Source organism: Cryptomeria japonica, chromosome 6, assembly GCF_030272615.1.
Source record: "Cryptomeria japonica chromosome 6, Sugi_1.0, whole genome shotgun sequence".
NCBI lineage: Eukaryota > Viridiplantae > Streptophyta > Pinopsida > Cupressales > Cupressaceae > Cryptomeria > Cryptomeria japonica.
Window position 1 is genome coordinate 562,283,532 of NC_081410.1, and position 24,307 is coordinate 562,307,838.

Here is a 24,307-nt window from a genome sequence, read left to right on the forward strand (position 1 = left end):
ACATTTTCCAACCACTTGAAAACATGAAAATGACACTTGTACATAATTTTCTAGCTGCTCTCACATACCTCCGAACTTGGCCTTTTTTCTAATAATAGGTATGATAGATGCTCTTACACACCTTACAACTATCATAGAATTTTTCATATATGACAACACTTACAACTGTAAGAGAATCTCTTACAACTCATTATAAAACAAGATGACTTCTAACACTTGTCTAGCTTGTCATGGGAATTTGTCATAACCTAGCATAAGAATCTGTTATACAATAATAAATTACACAGGTTTCTAAGATGTCGATAAATGGAAAAATATATCTATCAAAATGGGCCACCTACTTGCCCATATAAGGACAAATATTTACATTCTTTTCATTTTTCATGTCACCTCCCACTATGTTTAGATAACTCACCATGCCATGTCACGCTAGATGAGAAAATATGATGAGAAAGAAAATATAATTAAGACACTAAATAAATAAATACAATGCTAGGAATAGCTAAGGTTGAGACACCTTAATTCCTAATCGCATATAAGGAAAAATCCACTTCTCATTTGAAACACCTTCTAAGAATCTCTCTCTCTCTCTCTCTCTCTCTCTCTCTCCCTCCTATATTTAGCATTCAAGAGAAATCAAATGAAGAAGACTGAGGGCATTATCAAGAATATTGCAATATTCTATTAAGTATCACTCATTGTTTATGATTCATCATTATTATCATGTTGTAATAATCTTTTGTTGGATTTCATAAGAGCAAGACAAAATCACCTTACATGAGTCTCCAGCAAGGGTTTCATGCCTACTTGGTAATCATTTTATTTTATGTTATTTATTTATCTCTACTCTTGAGGTAGCATGCAATGATTTTCATCTTCATCATTTCTATTGTGGAGGTGGGAAAACCAATAGGAGGTTTGAATAAGGCAAGCCTAGGCTATACACCATAACTTTTCCCCCTTTTTCATGTGTATAGGTATAGTTATGAAGGATTACAATTGTGACAATGGTACAGAAAGATAAAGCAAAGAATTAGAACAATTTTAGACTTTAAACAATAAAAAATCACTAGACACTAGAGCTAGGTGCTAACTTGTCCATATAGTTTTTCCTGAAATTTTGGGAGCAATGACCTAGTATCCTCCTGATTCCATTTTTGACACTAGATTGTGACAGAATAACACTGAGGACTTGTTACCCCTATATTTTTGTCCATGCATAAAGCCTCATAATCAGCTAAAACTCAGTTTGTTAATGCTTTAATGTTGAAGTTTTTATGGCCAAACTCCATGTCGGCTTGGAGATTTTAATTGTTTTATTTTTGCTTACCCATATACCCAAACAATTAAATCTCAAGTCTTATGTCTCTTATGCAAAAATTATTTCTGGGTTATGCTCTACTAGGTCCACTTATTCAACAGTTAAAATTTCATAATAAATGAAGCTCTCAGTAGAAAGTTATGTAGGTTTTTCTATGGCAGCCCAAAAGAACAATTGTCATTGAACTTGAACCTTGAACCTTTTCAAAAAGTTCAAAGTTCGAATTCAACTGGAGTGGGCTTTGTAATTTTTGTTTCATTGAACTTGAACTATTGAACCTTTTTGGTTCAAGCCCGCAGGTTCAAAAAGTTCAAAGTTCAAATTTCGGGTTCATTGTAATTTTTGGTCATTGAGCTTGAACTATTGAACCTTCTTTGGTTTAGGTTCAAGGTTCAACATGCAGGAAAATGAAAAGAAAAAAAAAAATCAATGAATTATACTGTGGGTGCAGTTTGTGTTTTTGAACCATTTGATTGAACCTCATAGGTTCAAGGTTCAAAGTTCACAGGTTTAGAGTGTGGATGTTTTAAAAAATGATCATCGAGTTGAGAGTAAAAGTGTTTGGATGACTTTTGAGATAGCCACACTAGCACATACAAAGTCCAACTTTCATGTTACAAAGGAAGATTTGGATTTTTGAAAGATGGATTTAATTATTAATTCATATGTTGATAAAAAAGGATAGCAATTGATAACATTTTCAAAGAATTGTTTCAACAGCTCATGGTATTATAAAAATCTAAAGAGTTACAATCCTCCTCTATTATAAATAGAGATTTGGCATAAAATATAGCTCATTCTTTCAAATGGCAGCTCAAAGTTGCGATCCATGTGTAAGTTTTGGCATGTATATTGTTTATAGTTTTCAATGCAACCTGTAACCATGGATTTTCTGAGACAGAAAAATCAGTCTTGGTGCAGGGGGCATAACTATTAATTTAACCATTGGATTGCATTGAATTTTTGATATGTTTTAGAAAACCTAGTTTTCTAAATTCTCATTGGAGAGATTGGAAAAATGTTGTTCCTTTCAAAAGTTATTAATCTCTGAGTACGGGTGTATACAAATTTCTGAGAAACTCGCGGTGGAGACTTTGTTTTGAAATAGAGATCCAGATAATAAATTTACCCTGGAGATATAAAAAATATGTCCACCTGTCAACACATAATTAGATGTGTTTAATTTAAATTCTCTTCAAACATTTTTCAAAAGGGAATGGAGGATAAAAGATTTGAAGCAAAAAAAAAGAAGAGTTGTCGGGAAGAAGATAAAAGATAAAGGAAAAGATTAATTAATAATCTTTTCAAGAATCAGTTATTGATAACTGAAAGTCTTAGAGGTTATATATATGTAATTAAAGAAAAGAGCTAGGGTTCTTTTCGGGTTGGATCTTTTTGCTGTAAAAAGAAGGGGGCAACATTGTTTTTTGGACTGCACAGTTTTGTTTTTCAGAAGGGTTGAGTTTGTGAGCTCTCACATTTTTGGCATTGATAGAATGAAGAAGATTTTGTTGATTTGCGGATTTGTCAATATTTTCTTTTGATTACAATGAGTTATGTCTCTTTTGTAATTTCCTTTCATTGCCTTTTCTGTTACATCAAACTATGTATATGCATTTGATTCTGAAACTTTGATTTCAGAAATAATTTGTATTTGGAAAGAAATCTGTTGTTAACCCTTTATCTGGGTATTCTGACCCCCCTTGTCCTTTGAGGCATGAGAGAGACTCGATCAACATCCAAAGAATTTTGATCTATTGGAAAGGGTATTTTCGTGGGTGTGGATAATTAAACTGTGTTTTACTTACCTTCATTCACTTCATTATAAATCTATTATTCGCATCTACTTTCATGGTTATGGGTAGGTGTTAGGTTCCCTTTATTGCTTTCTGGTTAAAAGCATATTCAGAAAATATATATTTTTATCCAATGAAGGGAGCTGTACCTTCATATCAAAATTTAGAGAGCACTTGCACTCACCATTGCAAGTGACTCAACTGTTGGTTCTTGTTTTGTCTTTCAATTTGGGCATTTGGGAGTCATTTTTAAAAGGTATTTAAGAAGGACAAATCTGTTTACCAACAAGACTCTAGTGTCCCACTATTTTGTCTAGCACAATCAACACCATATTTCAACATCAAGCTCTTCTTTGTATCTTATTTCTAGATATGTTACTCTCTTCTATATTTCTATCATGTAATTTATTTATTCTATCAATCTTGTTCAGTTTATTCTTCTTTAGCCTTGTTCTTTGAACATACACTCAACCAATCCCAATTCCAATCCCATGCAATCAACAAAAGTATAAGTTCAGGGTAACATGGCCCTTCTTTGTGGATAACAAGTCAAACTCACTCACATATCTAATGTTGTAGGGGAGAAGGATTGACCTAGGTTAATGCACATGTTAGTCTAGGGTTTATTTTCCAACACAACAATATTAAATAGAGGAAGGGTATAAAAAAGATTATACTTTTGTTTAGCATCTCTTAGGTTTTGTTGGAAACTTAATTTATACATGCACTATCTAATTACACACAGATATAATTTAAATATATAACTTATATGTTTATTTTAATTAAAATACGAAGATAGAGATGGTAGAATGTTGAAATATAAGAACATAGAAATACATTTTGATAGGTCCTTATCTAATATTTTTAAAATTATTTTTTTTGGAAAAAATATTTTCAATATTTAAAATCCCATAAATTCTTTATTTTACTACATTATGCGGAGTGAACATCTCATGAATTACAATACTTAGTATTGTCTTTGATTGGATGAGATTCAGTACAAATACTTAAGTGGGCATTAGGGCGTTGAAAACATATCTGATAATGAAGAAGGAAGGTTCCCCTTCTCAGATCTTAATCTACTCGGAAGGTAGTGTTGAATTTGATATAACCAACATAGTCATCTGGATCAGTGTTTTGAGTAACAATGGAATACCCACGAGCATACCTCAATTTCCCCGTTCCTCCCACCACAGAAACCTCTCTTCCAGAGGGCTTCGTCCAGAGATCTGTTCCATGGAATTGAAGTGTGCTTCCATTATATTTCTTGTTCTCAAACACAGCAGAGAACACAAGGTGAACTGCCTTTCCCTTCACATCTGAACCGGCCTGCATTCCTTTGGCCCTTCCCACAACAGAGGAGAATCGAGATGGCCCTTCAGTCAGAAGATCGTCCATAACCAGCACTGTTCCAAAGCTTAACAGTTCAGAGGATGTTCCATTTACTCCTGCCACTACCATGGATGTTGGGTTGGCTTTCTTCACTATGTCGTGCATGTAAAACACAATATTCTTCTCTTGTATGAATGCCCAAGAAGAAGATATTAGGGCATGGAGGACAAGCGTGAGGACTAACATTTGGGGAGCCATTGCAGATTTGTAATCACAGAACATGCTTTCTGATACAACTAAGAATACTTACAATACTTCAATTATTAATAGGAGAAAGATACCGACATTACCTACTCTTTCCGAACATCATCACGTGGGTGGATAAAAATTTACTGTGTAAGGTGTGAACAATTATTGAGAAATACTAGCCTAATAAACAAAACACATGTTATAATTTGAGAAGTAATGACAGTACGCCATTGCCAGCCGACCCAACACATGATTTCATTGAAATCGATTATTTTAATAGGAAATTTGGTCGGTAACAAAATTTCTCAACAGTGCATATTGTCAATGATAAAGACAAAATCTGTAATCACAACAGAAAGATACCAGCAGAATACCGACAGTTCTGTTCATTATGTGGCTGGACAAAAAAATAGTGTGCAAGATGCGAATAATTATTGAGAAACAGACAGATGTTGTAATTTTAAAATGTTATCACAGGACGCCATGAACGTTCGTTAATAAAATCTTATCTTGATTTGACTTGGGCTAGCGAATTCTAAAAAGTCATCACAGGACGCCATGAACGTTCTTTAATCAAATCTTATCTTAATTTGACTTGGTCGTATTCGCCAGCCCAAGCCAAGCATGCGAGGTCATTGAAAATGAGATTTTTGAGCCCATCGTTTTTGACTTTTTGAGCCCATCGTTTTTTAATAGTAAAGTTCATACACTCCATGCTTTCAATAATAAAGACTTGCTACTTTATCATTTCAATTCCGTTGCTATTCTGAATAGAACCCAAATTTTTATAGTAGATTATTGGGTAGGTCTTTTTAAAAAGATTTAATCATGTGATGTTTTAAAAAAAAAATACTTTAGTTCAATTATTAGGGATTTCATTATATGGCTTGGTAAAATAGTTAAAAAATTATTTCAAACACATTTTATTAGATGTGTTGATGTAGCAAGTTGTGTGATTAGTCACACTTTTAAATCTTAGTTGCAGATAAATAAGAATTCATATATTCTTATAAGAGAAAATATAGGTCCTACACAATTCTATGTAACGAGTTACATGATATCAAAATTAACTTATAGCCTACACAATTCTCTCTCCCCCCCTTTCTCTTTGTGTCCTTGTCTTTGAAATTAGTAGTAGCAATGAAGTTAAACATTTTCAACTTAATCTTATTCACTCAAATACTCGTGTCATTTATTTTATCCTATTTTACAATATCTCTAGTTCCTAACAAATAAAAAACTAAAACTTAAATAATTTAACTCTACAAAGTGATGACTTTTTACCTGATAATAATATATTATTATTAAACGAAAATCTGAGCCCTAACTATTATTTTTTCCAATGTTAAAAAACCTAGCCTAATCTTTGACCCCATATTCCTTGATTTCCTTTCATTGATGAAGATGCATCCACATTTGATGCAAGAAAAATCTTTGGTACTAGCATGTTGAGATCTTCCAAGTGATTGATTTGTGGTTAGTATGAGATCTTCCAATTGAGTAGTGTAACCATTACAATTGCTATGACTGATTTTAGTGTTATCTGAAAACATGAAGACAATGATGTTGATAAATATTGTAACTAAGGTGTCCATTATTAGTAGTAGCAAAGAGATAGAGAACAACCCATGTAGTGACATGGTAGGCAATAGAGTAGGGGTGAAGAAAAAGGGCACTGGTGTGAGGGAATGGTGGTTCCTCAAAATGTTTTCTAAGAATAAGTGATGAAGGTAGGGTAACATGCAAATATTTATTTTTATTTTTCAGCTTAATCATTTTTTGTTTTCAAAATTCATATTTGTATCTAGCTTGACAATTGTCGGTCATGGAAAAATTATATGCTTTAATATTTTAATTCATATTATATTAATTTTACTCTCAACTTTAATATTCTTTTATGTTGCACTAATTTATTCTCAAATTTAATATTATTTAAATTTTTTGAATGCAATTATTTTCATTTATATTGTCAATGGAATTCATGTTATTATTCCAATCACAATATAAACATAAGAGACTATGTAGAGTTTTTGCACACAAAGAATTCCATCTATTTATAAATTTAGTAATTTATACTTTATTCCTACTAAAAATTGGCAATTAATGAATTCAATTTCTTTTCTAAATATAAATCAACCAATGTTTTGATTAGATAAAGCGAGTGAGGGCCCAAACCCTTACATAATAGTCAAATTGTCAATGTATAAGAGGAAGAAACTCTTAAGTAGTGAGACTACCAAAACCAAAAAGAGAAGACCCTATGGGATTTTGACTGGAGCAACTAACTAATGGGAACAAGAATCCCAACTTAGAAAGGAAACTAGGGGTTTAGGAAGTAACCTCGAACCATCTTCCATGAGAATCTCTTGCATTGGAACCAAAGAAGCCAAGGGAATAGTGAACTAACAATGGAATTTGAAAGGCTTCCCACAACCTTTTTCTTATAGGACTACCTTGAATAGAGACTATCTTATACAAGGAAGGATACCACAAAGATCTTGAGGGACCTAGAAAATTTGTAACAATAGAATCACCTAACCATTCTAGAAAAATACTAAATCGTATAACCAAAACATGGACTAGAACAAAAAAGCCCAAAGGGTTTTGAAAGACATCCCTAAAGATTTTACATGTAGGTATCCCTATAGATAGCATCATGGACCACCTCAATAAGTCTACTATTAGCAAGTACCACTAACCTTAGTAGTTTTCTTGAAGGGGAGCCCCAAACCCTCTAGGACAAAGGCCCTTAGAAAGAACAAAAGATATAGAATAAGATCTACCCCAAGGTTCACCATAAGAGAAACTAGAGAAGTAGCCCCCAATAACATCCACCTCGAAAGGACTTGGAGCAGGGAAACCACTCCAACCACAACAACCAAATTGACCTTAGCAGTAGGAACCAATAGCCCTAAAGGAGAAAAAACAAGGAAAGAGACCTCCATGAGAACTCCAAAGCTATGAAAATTCACTCGCACTTAGCATTGAAAGGGATGTAAGGAAGTTAAGTAGCGTAACAACTTCCTACACTAACCTTGAGAGGAGGGTGATGCAAAATTTTTTATAGATCATTACAAAAATTACTAAAAATTAACAAAAATAGACATAATAACATGCATACCACAACACAATAATTTACATGGGCAAAACCCTTTCGAGAGGAAAACCCCACACTCCAAAAGTCGCCCACTATATTATTAATAAATTAATAAAAAAATATAATACACTTGTAGAGAAAGATTTTCACAAGAGTACCATCAACCAAAGATTTAGAGGTAACTCAATAGCTATAAGACTCTTACACACAACCTCTAACTCACACACCTCATATATAGGAGATACAATAAATGAAATTGTTAAGTTCAGTATTACAAAACCATGGGCTAAAACTACGCAACAAAGTGTAACCAACCTTATCTCCAATCTACATGCCCTATGATGTCTCAAGACACACATGAACACATGTACCTCCCTTTTACAACTCATTTATGTGTTCTATTCATTTTTATATTTCCTATTTTAGGAGACCAAATTTCTGAAGGCCATAACTTGTGAATCAGGTGTCCAATTGACAAACCATTTGAAGTGCCCAAATTCTCGTGAAGTGTTGTATCACATCGTAACCTACTATGCTAGTTATGCCCACTTTTTAGGATATTTTAGAGTCTCTAAAGTCCCCAAAATTAAATTTAAACCTTTCATCACACCCTTAAAAAATGGAAACTTTAATATCTTCAAAAATAGTTATGATATTGCGATAAAAATTTACCGCCATGCTTATCTAGCCAATCCGAATCTTTGAGGAAAATTTCAAACCATTTCTTGTTCAAATAAAAACTTACTATAAATAGTAACCTTATGTAAATGCAAGGATGAGACACCATTTTCCCAACAAGGGAAACCTAGTGGGCACCACCTCAAGAGGACCTGCAAGAGGAAAAGAGGAGAAAAGGGCATACATAAAGGTCAAAGAAGAAAAAAAATCCATGCAAAAGAAGCCAAAGACCACCATAGAAGTAGACACAAATGAAGCAGTTCTCTCTCTAGTAATACCCACATAGGGATACCAACCTTCAACACACCACCAATGCCAATTAACTACTACCATAATAAACCCCACTTCAACAAGGACATTGTCCACCTCTAAAACTTAGATAGCCATAGAAATCCACAAACTCCCTCCACCAAAGTAGAGAAGCACATAGAATCCCAAGGCAACCAAGCATTAATGCAAGGGGAAATTAAGGAGGAATCTCTGCACACAACCACCAGAAAAGGTCCCAAATAGAAATAGAGGTAGGGTCAACATCAAGATGATGAGGGAGAAGAGAAAGAAAAAGCTCGCTAAGCCACACCCACCTAGAGAAATCATATCCAAGGAGGAACAATGGAAGATCATCCAAGATAGCTAGACACAATCAAGCACTAGATAGAACCCTTTTTAGTAGAGATACAAATAGAGGAGCACCCATGCCTGTGCAAAGAAGAGAGAAAGCCTGATCCAAAACACAACCAAGTGGTGTAGCCATCACTTTAGAAATAGGGAGGCCCTCAAATAGGGTGTGCAAGAGAAAAGGCTATCAACCTAGCAACCTAGGCACGACTAACCCAAAAAAACCTCCAAAATAGGGGCCACAAAATAGGAGGAAAGCAAAAATAATACCATCCCTAGCCTGATAAATGCATCATTGAGGACATAGATGCCTGTGGCTACTATTGGACCCCCCCAACCATAATCCTCATCTGCATCTTCCTCTCCTTCATCCTCCAATGTGTTAGAAGTAGAGCTTCCACCATAAACCTTAGCAGAGCACATCGTAATTTATATAAATTATGTTGATAACATAGACCATACAAATCAACCAATTTTCACTAAAGGAGCTCAAATTAAATTGCATTTATGTTTAGATTCAATACCAAAGAGCTTGGAGTGTACGTACATCATCATTTATATGATTTATTTGAGTCATTTCATATATTTTTATTTTTATTATTTTTTTTATACTATTTTGTAATAAGAATTGTATTTATTTCTACAAAGAATTATAAATATATTAATCATAATATTAGATATATTGAAATTCAAACTTAGAATCCACTTGTATCTAATGAGAATTTTCACCATTGAGAAACTTTCTCTTCATTGATGGAAACAATCAAATTCTATCAAAAACTGTATTATAATTCCAATACATCTTGTTGGCATTATTGTCATTGATGTCAACAATTGAGAAGATATAGTGGAGTTCAACAATTCCAATACATCTTGTTGGCATTATTGTCATTGATGTCAACAATTGAGAAGATGTAGTGGAGAGAATTAAAATTGATAGGTTGGAAAAAGTGTTGCTGCAACATCGTATAACACACTGTATAATATGCACAAAGAGATATAAGAGGATTACATGAAGCGTGTCATTGGGGAATGAAAATGGACAAGGAGGACATAGGCAATTGTGTTGGAAATATATTGTGAAATCTAGTCTGACTCAGAAAAATTTAGTTGCAGTTATCAATAAAAAGCTATGTTAGTTGCTTGCAATTACAACACTAGGAGTATCAGTCGTAGTTGTTAATAACACGCAGGTTATCACTATCGCTATCTTGGGTCAACTCTCTGCATTGGACAAAGGCTGCTGTGAAAATGTGACAGGGATGTTAATAAAATGATGGTTATGTGACACATGCTATCCCATAGCTGAACAATTGAAGATAGTGACCATGCGGGATAATGTTGCATTGTGGCAGATGATGTTAATAACACGACGGTTATGTGACCCCGCTATCCCGCAACAAGAAACACCTAAGGCAAAACCTTGGCGGGCTAGTCACTAAAGTGTGACCGAGATATCAGTAACATGCAGGTTATGTTGCTCAACTTATCCTGCGACATGTTATACAGGGTAAGATAAAATTGTGGGATAACATGAAGGTAGAAGTGTGAGGTTATCTTGTTATTGCACAACATGTTATTCACTATTAGATAACCTTGTGGGATAAGAAACTTAAGGGAAGATTGTTGATTCCCTTATCCCGCACAAGCTAAGATGCACACAAAATATCATGTGGGTTAACAAGTGAAAGCATTCATTGAAGAAAACCTTATCCCACATGAGACATGGCTAGGCGGTGGTCCTGCGGGACAAGAATAAACGAAGGATACTAAGGAAACCCTTATCCCACGAGGGTTCACAACAGTAAGAAAATGGTTGTGGGATAAGAGTATAGAGAAAAAGGAAAGATTTACTTATCTTGCACATCTCTGTGAGGATAAGGAAAGGGCAACGTGACAAAAATATGCTTGTTAAAGTGAAAGACAAAGCTTATTGATGGGGTTTACCAAGCTTACTCAACACTTCACCTAGTTGGCGTTGCTCATTTCCACCAACTCACCAGGGCTAGTTTCTCTCTAGACCCCCAAGTCCTTCTCAATCTCTTCTAGAGATTGATTCTTATTCACTCTAAGGTGTTTGCTTCAAGTGTTTTGGCTAGGAACCCTACCAATTCATAGTGCTTCCTATATGTTTAGTTATGGCTTCTTGGCTTTAAGTTGTCAAATTGACCTCCTATCATTGTGAGATGATGCAGAGGTGTGGAGGTGTCTTCTTTCATGTTTTAGATGCTTTTAAGGTCCATTATAGGTTTGCATTCAATAGGTTTCTTACCAATTCCTAAAACTTGCCTAGAAAAGGGCTACAAGGAATTAGCCCAATTAGGCCTCCTAAAACCAGTTTTTTAGGGCTTGGGTGAAAATGATTCAAAGGACCCCCAAATAAGTCTGGATTTCATTCAAATATACACCTATCACTAAAGGATTTTTGTGGTTTTGGCCCCTGGTTTCACCGTACAATGTATGAACCCCAAAATGAGGGTTTTGAAGGGGTTACTAGGCCTCTAACCGATAATGAATGAACAAGTTGGGGTTTTGGTACTCAAAAGGCTTTGTCAAAGCTTCTCTCTACATAGAAAACTCTACCCCAACTCCATGGATCCCTCCAAACTCTGAAATGGTGATTTGGCACACACCCCTGCACTTAGCACTTCATTTTCACCTTATTTCCTCTAGTCGGGTTGCTCTTGGACTTGCCTAGAATAAGGTGACAATCATACTTAAAATCCTCTCCAGCACTTGAACCTTCATATTTACAATGTATAGGTGGTTTCCTACCATGCCCCAACTAGCCATGATGGTAGCACGTGAGGAACTCATGGGGCAACCATATTTACAAGAAAACTGCTATATACAAGCCAAAACTGGTTGTTTGCAAACTTGAACAAGAAAACACCAATGAAAAGTATTTACAAGACTCTAAATTGAACCAAAAACACAATAAAACACAAGAGTAACTCAATCCATATTCAATTGCAAAATGAGGAAAAATCAAGCCAAAATGCTGCCAACAAGATTGAAAATGAGTAGTTTCAGTTGTTGAACTTACATCACACACTTCTCCAAACTTGGTAAATGTGAAAGAGAGGGTATATATAGGTTTCCCATGTGTGGAGTCCTCCTAGGGTGTTGTACAATCCCTAATTCCACTGCTAACCAATTCAGGACAAAAGTTGTCATGACAACTTTCAAAAGTTATCATGACAACTTTTTGCAACTTTGCACTTTTGCACTTTTTGGTCTCTCCAACCTATAAGAACTATTCTAAGTCATCACATATGAATTTTAAAATATTTCTAAGATGTATTTAACTCTCCCTAATTCTTACACCAAGTTTTGACACTTTTGACCAACAATAAGGTCAACTACCTACTCAAACTCCCTATTTACACAATAATGCAAACCTAAGAAGTATGAACTCAACCTAGGCCTACATTGACACAAAATACTAAATCTTTGACCCTCCTAGAGTCCTTATTCACCACTAACTTGGCTAGGGTCTGTACAAGCCAAAATTGTGAAAACTAAATTGCCTAAGTCCTAGGTGCTCCTGCACCATTCTCCCAAACAAAAGAAGAGCATGTCACCTTCTTAGGAACCAAGTTCTGATAAATTCCAAAATTCTTAAACTCTGTCTCCATCACCCATGTAGCTTCAAAATCATCCATACCCTGCCATTTGATTAGGTGCTCCCAATAGACTTGATGCCTTGTCTTCTTGGCGATCCTTGAACTCAACACCTTCCCGGCCTTTGGATTTGGTTTGGCTGGTAACTGAAGGTTGTTCACATCATCTAAAACCTCTAAGTGACTGCAATCTAAACCTTGAGCTGGTCCCTTGTATGCAACTAAGTATGCTATGTTGAAAACTAGTGACAAGCCTATGTCACTAGGTAGATCTACCTTGTATGCATTTTCTCCATACTTGGCTAGAATGGCACATGGACCTATCCTCCTCATTTGTAACTTGTTTGACACTCCTTGCTATAGCCTTGCTTTATTTAAGTGCACCATGACAAGATCCCCCACTTGAAAATTGTAGGTTCTTCCTCTTTTCATCAAGTTTTTGTTTGAGCTTGCTTGTGTTCTCCATCAATGCTTGTTTAATTGATTCATGGACCTCCTTCATTGATTGAGAAAAGTCCTCTGCATATCCACTTCTTGCTGCTGCACTTCCTAAGTCTCTCAACTCCAAAATGCCTTTTGGATGCACACCATAGACCACCTCAAAAGGGCTCTTGCCGGTAGTACTATTTATGGTGTCATTATATGCATATTCACCTTGTGAGAGTACTTCATCCCATGTTTGACCATATTCCTTAGTAAGGCACCTTAACAAGTTTTCCAAGCTTCTATTCACCACTTCGGTCTACCCATCTGTTTGAGGATGGTAGGCTGATCCAAAAGAGAGGTTGGTGCCAATCTTCTGCCATAGTGTCTTCTAAAAATGACTTATAAACTTTAAGTCCCTATCTGAAACAATGCTCATGGGTAAACCATATATCCTCACCACCTCTTTGAAGAATAATTGAGCAATTTGGCATGCATCATGAGTAGTCTTGCAAGGCACAAAGTGAGCCATTTTGCTAAATCTGTCCACAATGACATAAATGCTGTCATATCCCTGCTTTGTCCTTGGTAAACCTACTAAAAAGTCCATGCTAATGTATTCCCAAGGTATATTTGGTATGGGAAGAGGTTGGTATAAACCATCATTTGTAGAAGTACCCTTGGCCTTTTGGCAAACTATGCAAGTCTCCACATATTTCTTAACATCTTGATTCATCCTTGGCCAATAATAGTATCATTGAACCAACTCTTGAGTCTTATTGACTCCAAAATGTCCACTAAGGCTGCCATTATGCTTCTCTTGTATGAGATTTTCCTTCATTGAGCCTCTAGGCACACAAAGCTGCCCACCTCTGAATAGTAGTTCATTTTGCAAAGTAAAATCAGAATACTCACTATGGAAGTGATTTTGATACCCCTTACACACATTGTAGGCATTTGAGAAGTATTTATCCTCCGGATACAAGTCTCTAAAACTGTCCACACGTATGCTTCTCAATTGGATTTCTTGCACTGTCAAAAGTCTTCTACTCAATGCATTAGCTACTCGGTTTAACTGCCCTTTCTTGTGCTTAATGGTGAATGTATAGGCCTTCATATACTCCACCCATTTCATGTGTTTATGAATGCGTTTATCTTTTGAGTTTAGGAAGCTCAATGCTTGGTTGTCTGTATAGACCACAAATTCTTTAGGGAGGAGATAGTGTCTCCACTTCCTCAATGCCCGCACTAAAGCATACAACTCAAGATCATAAGAGGAGTATTTCCTCTTGGCATCACTTAGATTCTCACTATGTAAAGCTACTAGTCTTTCTTCTTGGCTTAGGACAACACCTACTACAACATTGCTTGCATCACATTCTACAATGAAAAGTTTCTCAAAACTAGGCAACACTAGTACCGGTTGGGTAGCTATCTTCTCCTTCAAGGTTTCAAAAGCTTTGTTTTCTGCTTCACCCCACTGAAACTTTGCTTTTTCTCCACCTCTAATAGTGTCTAACATGGGTGCACATATAGCACTCAATTTCGTAATTATCTTCCTGTAATACTGAGCTAGTCCATAGTAATAGTCCATGGAAGCTTCTCACCTCTGTTGCTGTCTTAGGAGTAGGCCAATTTACAATGGCTTCAACCTTGCTTGGATCCATCTTGAGGTTTCCTTGAGACAACACAAACCCAAGGTAAACCAACTCCTTGACAAACTCACACTTATCCAAATTCATGGTTAGCTTTTCATCATACAATCTTTGTAATACATCTTGCAAATGATTGATGTGATCTGCCCTATCTTTACTGAAAATGAGAATATCGTCAAGATATACTACCACAAATTTACCTATGAAGTCCTTCATCACCTCATTCATGAATCTCATGAAGGTGCTTGGAGCATTGGATAAGCCAAATGGCATTACAAGCCACTCATAAAGACCCTTATTAGTCTTAAATGTAGTTTTCCATTCATCACCCTCCTTAATCCTAATTTTATGATAGCCACTCTTAAGGTCAATCTTGGTAAAGTACTTGGCTTCCCCTAAACAATCCATTAGGTATTCTATTCTAGGAATAGGGAAACTATATCTGATGGTGATCCTATTTATGGCTTTAGAATCAGTACACAATCTCCAAGTACGACCTTTTTTTGGTGCTAACATGGTAGGGACAACACAAGGGCTAATACTTTTCCTAATTAGGCCTTGGACTAAGAGTTCTTGGATTTTCTTGGCAATTTCAACGTTTTGTTGAGGGGTCATTTTATAAGCTGCCTTATTAGGCAAGGATGCTTTGGGAATGAAGTCTATTTGATGGCTTATGGTTCTTTTAGGAGGTAAGGTGGCTGGATGTCCTTCACTTACTATAACTTTGAATTTCTTCAACAAATCTTGCACCTCTAATGGCAAATCTTGCTGATCTTTCTTGTCTTTTTCTTTGGGCTTCATCACAAGTGGAAACCCAATACCTTCACCTTCATCAAGTGTCTTTAAGAACTATTTTTCACTCACCAAAAGAACATTAGGACCTACTGCCCTCTTTTCACCTTCCTCAAGGATAGACTGAATATTGAATGTGACTCCATCTTTCTTGATGAGTATGCATTCTTGGCTCCATCATGGATAGCTTGTCTATCAAATTGCCATGGTCTTCCTAAAAGAAGATGACATGCATCCATGGGTAGGAGATCACATAACACCTTGTCCTTATACCTTTCAATGGTAAAATCCACCCATGCTTGCTCATTGACTAGGACATGTTGGCCTTTGTTAGACCAAGTGACTCTATAGGGATTGTTGTGAGGTATCCTTTGCAATTTGAGTTTTCTCACTGCCTCTTCTGACACAATGTTGTCTATAGACCCTGAATCAATGATCACCTTGCACACTTTGTCCATAATCTTGCATTTGATCCTAAATAAGGACCTTCTTTGGCTTGGCTCTTCTCTGACCAGTTCTTTGATCAATGTTCTCCTTATCATCAAGTTGTCACCTACCTCTGACTCTAAGGCAACCTCTAAAGTCTTGCTACTTGAAGACTCTTCTTGCAGATAGCTCACTCTTCTTTCACCACCATGTGTTGATGATCCCTTCTCTGGAAACCTATATGCTGGATGACCAAGTTGGTTACAATGGTAACATTTCATTATTGCAAAGTACGAGGAACCTCTACCTTGGCCACTAGATCTTCCTCTGAAACCACTATTGGATCCCCTTCCTCTATTGAATCCTCCTTTACTGCTGCCACTATCTTGCTGCTCAGTGAGTTTAGGCTCTCCTTGTGTTCTTTGTTCAAAACTTCTTCCTCCAAAGCCTCATCTATGGCCTCTATTGTCTTTTCCTCTACCCCTGCCCCTATTGTTGCTTGAGTCACATCTTCTTTTCAATTTTTCCTCCACCTTAAGGTCAATTTGATAGGTTTGATGGACTGTTTTTGGGCTCATTAAACTGATTTCTTCTTGGATGTTCCACCGTAGACCATTTAGGTACCTAGCAACCTTGAGACTCTCTTCTTCCACTGTATGAGATCTAAGGCTAAGTTTGTGAAACTCCTCCATATAACTACTGACATCAAGGTCTTATTGTCTTAGGTTTTGCCTCTTCCTATGAATTTTTACTTCATAGTCATCAAGGAGATAGACTTCTTTGATTTTGACTAACATCCCTTTCAAAGAAGATATGGGTGCTTTGCCCATTTTCTTCCTTTCATCTTGCACAAATTACCACCATGTGAGAGTAGCTCCTCTCATCCTTGACTTGGCTACCTCGACTCTCTGGGCTTCAGTTATGCCTTCACATTCAAAATGGTTCTCCATGCCTTCTATCCACTCTAGGACCACTTATGCCTCCATCTTATCAGCGAACAATGTCAATCCTTCTAGTGATTTACCACTTAAGGCCTTCAATTCCTTCAGGAAAGTTTTTTTCTCTAGGACAGGATTAGGTTCAGGCACCTTGTCTATCTCTGACACTTCTTTACCATTCCCTTCTACTCCTTCCACCTTTACCAACACTTCATCTGCCTTGAATTCAATTGCACCAAGCTTACTCTCCAATTCAATCAATTTCTCTTTCAAGAGTCTATTCTCTTCCTCCTGATCATCCACTTTCCTTTCCAACTCTGTATTGGTCACCATGCTGTTGTCTCCTAAAGATTCCACTGAGGACATCTACTCACCTAGCCCAAATCTTATAGGCTCTAATACCAATTTGATGGGGGTTTACCAAGCTTGCTCAACACTTCACCTAGTTGGTGTTGCTCATTTCCACCAACTCACCAGGACTAGTTGCTCTCTAGACCCCCAAGTCCTTCTCAATCTCTTCTAGGGATTGATTCTTGTTCACTCTAAGGTGTTTTCTTCAGGTGTTTTGGCTAGGAACCCTACCAATTCACAGTGCTTCCCATATGTTCAGTTGTGGCTTCTTGGCTTCAAGTTGTAAAATTGACCTCCTATCATTGTGAGATGATGTAGAGGTGTGGAGGTGTCTTATTTCATGTTTTGGATTCTTTTAAGGTCCATTAGAGGTTTGCATTCAATAGGTTTCTTACTGATTCCCAAAACTTGCCTAGAAAAGGGCTACAAGAACTTAGCCCAATTAGGCCTCCTAAAACCGGTTTTTTAGGGCTTGGGTGAAAATGATTCAAAGGACCCCCAAATAAGTTTGGATTTTATTCAAATATACACCTATCCCTAAAGGATTTTTTTGGTTTTGGCCCGTGGTTTCACTGTACAATGTATGAACCCCAAAATGAGGGGTTTGAAGGGTTTACTAGGCCTTTAACCGACAATGAATGAACAAGTTGGGGTTTTGGTATCAAAAGGATTTTTCAAAGCTTTTCCCTACATTGAAAACTCTACCCCAACTCCATGGACCCCTCCAAACTCTGAAATGGTGATTTGGCACACACCCCTGTACTTAGCACTTCATTTTCACCTTATTTCCTCTAGCCGGGTTGCTCCCGGACTCGCCTAGAACAAGGTGACAGTCATACTTAAACTCCTCTCTAGAACTTTAACCTGCATATGTACAATGTAGAGGTGGTTTCCTACCATTTCCCAACTATCCATGATGGCATCACATGAGGAACTCATGTGGCAACCATATTTACAAGAAAACTGCTATATATAAGCCAAAACTGGTTGTTTGCAAACTTGAACAAGAAAACACCAATGAACAGTATTTACAAGACTCTAAATTGAACCAACAACATAATAACACATAGGAGTAAGTGAATCCATTTCTGGATCAATGGATGCAATCCATATTCAATTGCAAAATGAAGAAAAATCAAGCCAAAATGCTGCCAACAAGACTGAAAATGAGTAGTTTCAGTTGTTGAACTTACATCACACACTTCTCCAACCTTATTAAATGTGAAAGAGAGGGTATATATAGGTTTCCCATGTGTGAAGTCCTCCTAGGGCATTGGACAACCCCTAATTCCACCAGTAACCAATTCAGGACAAAAGTTGTCATGACAACTTTTTGCAACTTTGCACTTTTGCACTTTTTGGTCTCTCCAACCTATAAGACCTATTCTAAGTCATCACATATGAATTTTAAAACATGTCTAAGACCTATTTAACCCTCCCTAATTCTTAAACCAATTTTTGACACTTTTGACCAACAAGAAGGTCAACTACCTACTCAAACTCCCTATTTACACAAAAATGCAAACCTAAGAAGTATGAACTCAACCTAGGCCTACATTGACACAAAATACTAACTCTTGGACTCTCCTAGAGTCCTTATTCACTACTGAATTGGCTAGGTTCAGTACAATACAAAATTGTGAAAACTAAATTCTCTAAGTCCTAGGTGCTCCTGCACCACTTATATCGCGAGGGGAAACAATGTTAAGGAATATAGCACGAGACAAGGACAGACAAGGACAAAAATGAGAAATATTATCCCACATGTGTTGAGAGACCATGCTAATGAGGTGCGGGCTAAGAAACATGTGGAAGGCTTCTTAAGAATAATAATAGCTTATCCCGTGTGGGTAGATCATGCATGAAGTTCAATGGATCTGAGAAGCTCGATTGTCCACCTGGGTGTTGACCAAGTTTGACCTGATGATGTGGCATGTACGGATCAAATCAAAGGAAACTTTTTGGAAAGATGAAAGATTATTTTGCTGACATATTTGAATATTGTGATTGACTTTGCAGCCATGTTTGCAAGTCGATAGACTCAGAGATCCACATGGATGGTTGACCGGGATTGACCAAGTGACTTGGATGCTGAATAAGATTATGTCTGCATGCTGATAGGTAAAATGATCTACATTGTGGCCTACCGACCTTGACCATCTAATTTGGATGAAGATTGTGGAGACATACAACTTCCTAAAAATTCGAAGAATATATCAGATATGCTGAAATCGGTGAAGGTGGATTTCAGTGTGGTAGTTGTCGAACTTTTCAGAGAGGATGAAAGATGCATTAATGGCGACTGAGTTGCAAGCAAGCTGTGCAGCTTGAGGAAGGATTGCTGATCATTTTGGGCAGAGGAAGATTACTAAACTTAGTGATCCAAGTACAAAGAATGATATGAAGACATACATGATGCATCTACTATAGGCAGTGAGTATGAGATCACATTCAAGATAGAGGATAAAATCTCCAGAGTTGTAGACCTCCAAGATAACTGACTTGAATAAAATATTCAAGACTGTAGTAAAAGAAAGATCTGATATATACAAAGTCTATCTAATATAGTAGGAGTTGTAAATATGATTCAACTTTGGTAGGAGTGATAGATGTAGAGAGTATCTAGAGAGTGCTAAAGAGAGCAGTTGTTGTTGCAATGAAGTTTAGAGAGAGAGACATAGTGTGTGTTGCAAAGATAAAAACGGAGTAAGAACAGAGTATTATGAAGGGTAATTCTGTAGCAGAGAGAAGAACATAACCAGAGGAAGGAGGAGAAACATAGAAAACTTTCAGCAGGTAGAGAAAGTCAGTCTCATGATATAAGAAATTTGTAAGTGTTACAAAACTCATTTGTAACAAGGCTTTTATCATTGCATTGTAACAATCACTGTAAATCTCTAAGTGGGTGCTAAGAGTTGGCTAGGTGCTCCTTTGAGTAGGTTCTCATGAAATGAGGGGTTGGTGCTACTGTTGTTGGCAACTTCATCAACATCAAAAACTTTTTCAATACAAGGGGAAACATCAACATTTTCATCAATGACATCGACACTATGAACATTTATATCAAAGGCAAAGAAATCCATTTTGTTGTTCTCAAAAAATGAGAAACCCAAGTTCACATGCAATTGATCTATGAAATAGCCAATTTCAATCTATGAAATATTTCAGGACTTGGACAACATAACATAGGATCCTAATGATCCTCCCGCACTTCATGTTCTGCTAGACCTAGGGGGGGACACCCTTTGATGCATATAATTAGACCCATTACACACACATGACAACATCAATAGAAAGAAGATGAATCTCAAAAGGCTCAACAATAAGGAGGTTACTGTAGATGGGCTAGATCTACATTGACATCTCAACTAAATTGGAGCATGAGATAGGTGGAACATTATCATAGAACAGAAAGCAAAAGACATTCTGATTTGATTTTCAAATATTGCAAATAACTTCTAGTTGTAATATATTAGTGCCTCAATCCAGGCATAGAGTCAATACAAATAGACACAAATGGAATCCAAGTTGCACATCAGATTTACTAAAAGATATCCCTGTATTAATGCCTAACATTAATACATTCTAAACTTCAAATCAAAAGATCATACAAATCCAAACATTAAATTAGTTTCATAATTTCTGCTCATAGAATTTAAATCCCTTCTGTAAAACATGCCTAAGAATAGGAATTACACTCTCCCTTGGAGAGGATAAATTCAAACTCCCTCGAAGACTGGATTTATTAAAATTTAAAAATGCCTGAAGATAATCCAATGGAAATGTATATATGCCTTACATATATGTGACCTGCAACTAAGAATTTATAGCTAAATGTATCTATTCAATGACAGAAGAATGGGAACATCAACAATTACAACCAAGAAAATTAAATGCATAAGACTTGAACCCCTCTTGGAAATCTCCCTCTGAGAAATTCTCCAAAAACTGGAACCCTTACAAATGAGAGGAATTGAGAATATAAAGAAGGGGGAAAAGATCATATTTGCATCACAAATTGCTAAGTGTCGTCTTTCCCTAACTGAAAAATTATTTGCATCATGCCAGTGGAAATTGCTCCCAAAAAATCTAATATTTGTTGAATCTGATTGCACAAATGAACTCCTCATTTTGAAAGCTTTCCAATGACATATAATATGTCTATATTTGGGCAAAAAACAACCCCTCCAGTGAATTAATCTCGGATGCACCTCTGCACAACTAGTCATTTAAATTTTGCAATTTTTACAATAGCTGGAACTATACATTTAATTTTGATTTTTCCCTTCTGCTGTGCATCTATCCGTGCCATGTGTCACGATCTGATTCACCCGAAATCCATGTGGATGCCACCTAACCTGCCACCTGTCTGCCACCTCAACATCGCTGGACCCACCACCAAAAATCTTAGCTCTTCTTTGTTGCTGATCCATGATGGGTAACCTTCGAGCATCTTTCCATTGCGGTATAGTGACCATCGTCGATCTTTCCTTAGACTTGCACACTCATTAACACACCTGAGCTGCTCCCTTCTGCCGGGCCCACCATTCAATCGCTGGGTCGCAATGAATAAACATCGTGCAACTTCCCATTGCAGATCAGCAACACTCGTTAGATCATCTCCAACTTGCTCGACCTTTACTCTCCATTTCTGTCATAAAATTTGGTTGCCTCAGGATGCGTGCATGCGTGTGGGGTCCACTGTGTGGTCAAGCAACCTCTTGTAAAAAGCCTTTAAGATTTAGACATTATACATTCATGTGTTGTTGAATTTAAATACAAAAATTTCCTCCCCACTACCAATTTGGGATAAATGTCTTTTGCATATTCCCCTATCATTTGCATTTTGCTTGAAAGCTTCTATGGTAAGCACATAGAGAGGATGCTAGTTCCGGTTGTGGAATTAAGCTTTACATCTACCAAGTGCATTTTGTTTGAAGTTTCTAAACCTTTTCAAAACCACGCCAAAGCCACATGACAAGGAGGACTTGGGAGGCACGTGAGACTGGGTTGCACCTACCAATAGCATATGCCTGAAGGTTTTTTTTAAGTCCTTTGTTCAACACCACGCAGGCCATTTACTTGCCAATAGCATTTGCTAAAGAGTTTAAATGTCTCTTCTCAGCCACGCACCAAGATGAAGGCTATACACCTACCATATGCATTTGCTGAAAGAGTTGAATGGGTTATACCCATTCCACGCTCCTCACATGCACAACAGGGGGAAGGAAATTGCTTTACACCTGCTAATTTGCCATTTGCTTGAGGTTTCCTTTAGTGAATTTCAACCACACATGGGTAGGCTGGGCATTCAGCCTGCTATTTGCATTTTCTTGAGGTTCTTCAGTCTTTCAAAGCCACGCGTGGGAGGAACTGACTCTACACCTACTAATTTGCCATTTAAAAAAAAAAATCTTTGGCCTCTCCACCATCATGCCACACTCCAGCTCACACACACCACGCAGGGAGGATACTAGCAAGATTTTATGCAATTTAGCTTAACGGCCGGCAATTTGCATTATTTAAAAAACTTTCTATGCCTCCCCAACACCACGCACCAATGGGGAAATCGGTTTACACCAATGAGATTTTCTCTTAAAGTTCCATTTGGCATATACTCGTATACCATCATCTTTTCTCCTTGCTCGGTGCAAAAACCAATGAGCCCCTAGCAAGTTTTTATGGTGATTTCGGGACAAGAGCTCAATCTCATTTTTGAATTATGTTCCACCCTACAATTATCCCTGTTGAGCTCTTTTGATAGCTACCATTTCACCCTCTGGTAACATTGCCTTTTTAACATTGCAACTTAACACTTATCCCAAACTCAACAAATCTATGCTTTTCAAAGATATAAATGCCCCTACTTCATATTTAAATCATACAAACATATGATTTAAAATAAAAATTTAAACCTTGACTAAAAAGGCACATGAAGTTACAAGTCAGGTCGGGCCCCAAAGTGGGTCCGGCTAAAAAAAATTTCGTTTTCATGCCACTAACCCTCGAAAACTTTCATGTATCTTGAACATGCCTCTGGAGTTGATTTGCACCTTTATCTGATCATTAAAATGAGTTTTGCAACTTACTGGCAACTATGCCACATTTTCGCATTTAAACCCAAATATGTATTTTAAAAACTAATCAAAACACCTTTTTGTACCTCGCCCACTGGAAGACATATTGTCTGATATAATGGCATTCACTCTGCAAAACAATTTCTCATGATGAATCCCGGGTGAAGAAATATTAATGGTCAGAGATGACCATTTGTCATTTTTTGAACTTGCACACAAAGAAATTGAAGAAATTTCTTTCAAACTCGACTTTGCAAATAGGTCAAATGGATTGACAGGGGCTCCAAAATCCACATGGAAGTTTCCTTACATGTCCAAAACATAGGGCAACAAAAATTTCTTCATAACACTCAATTGGGTCAAAGATTTTAATGCTCAAAGCTGACCACTTAACCTTTTTGAAAAGAACATAACTTGCAGATTTTTCAGAATTTGCAAAAGAAATGGCTTTAGAAAACTGATCAAACGGATTGGCAGGAGTTTCAAACTGAAAACATAGCTTGTCTTTCATACTAGAAATAGCCCGGAATAAACATTCTAATATAAAATTCATCTGGGCATCTTTTACACATATGCAAAGTGGTACTCTGACTAGTTGTTAAAACAGGGACTTATGCAAACAATACAAACTGCAAATGGATTGGGCTTACCAAACTGAACAAATGGATTCATAAGGACTTGAAATTTGGCATGTGGACTCACCTATATGCATACAATTCAATGCACTTTTAATTTCAACATGACTATCTACTGGTCATAAAATGCAATGCTTGAAAGTAGGTCATTTGATAAAATCTGCTTTTGCACCTATGAACAACTTTCAACTTACCCCTTGAAATGGGTACTTGATAAACTGATCCAAACTGAAATTTGAAAGTTGTAGAACACTACATAGGCTAAATGAAAGGTGTAGGACCCATTTCCCATGCCT

At 36.8% G+C, this 24,307-nt stretch overlaps 1 protein-coding gene across 1 annotated transcript; it reads right to left on the bottom strand.

The window, feature by feature from the left end:
- Nucleotides 1–4,191: 4,191 nt before the first annotated feature.
- On the bottom strand, nt 4,192–4,578 carry LOC131068031 (dirigent protein 1). Its single transcript, XM_058003238.2, has one exon. The coding sequence runs from the start codon at nt 4,576–4,578 to the stop codon at nt 4,192–4,194; it is 387 nt and encodes a 128-aa protein (XP_057859221.2).
- Between the last annotated feature and the right edge of the window lie 19,729 nt (nt 4,579–24,307).

Bases quoted from the DNA above. Each gene is read 5' to 3' on its own strand.
- LOC131068031 (XM_058003238.2), bottom strand. From the start codon at position 4,578: ATGGTAGTGGCAGGAGTAAATGGAACATCCTCTGAACTGTTAAGCTTT.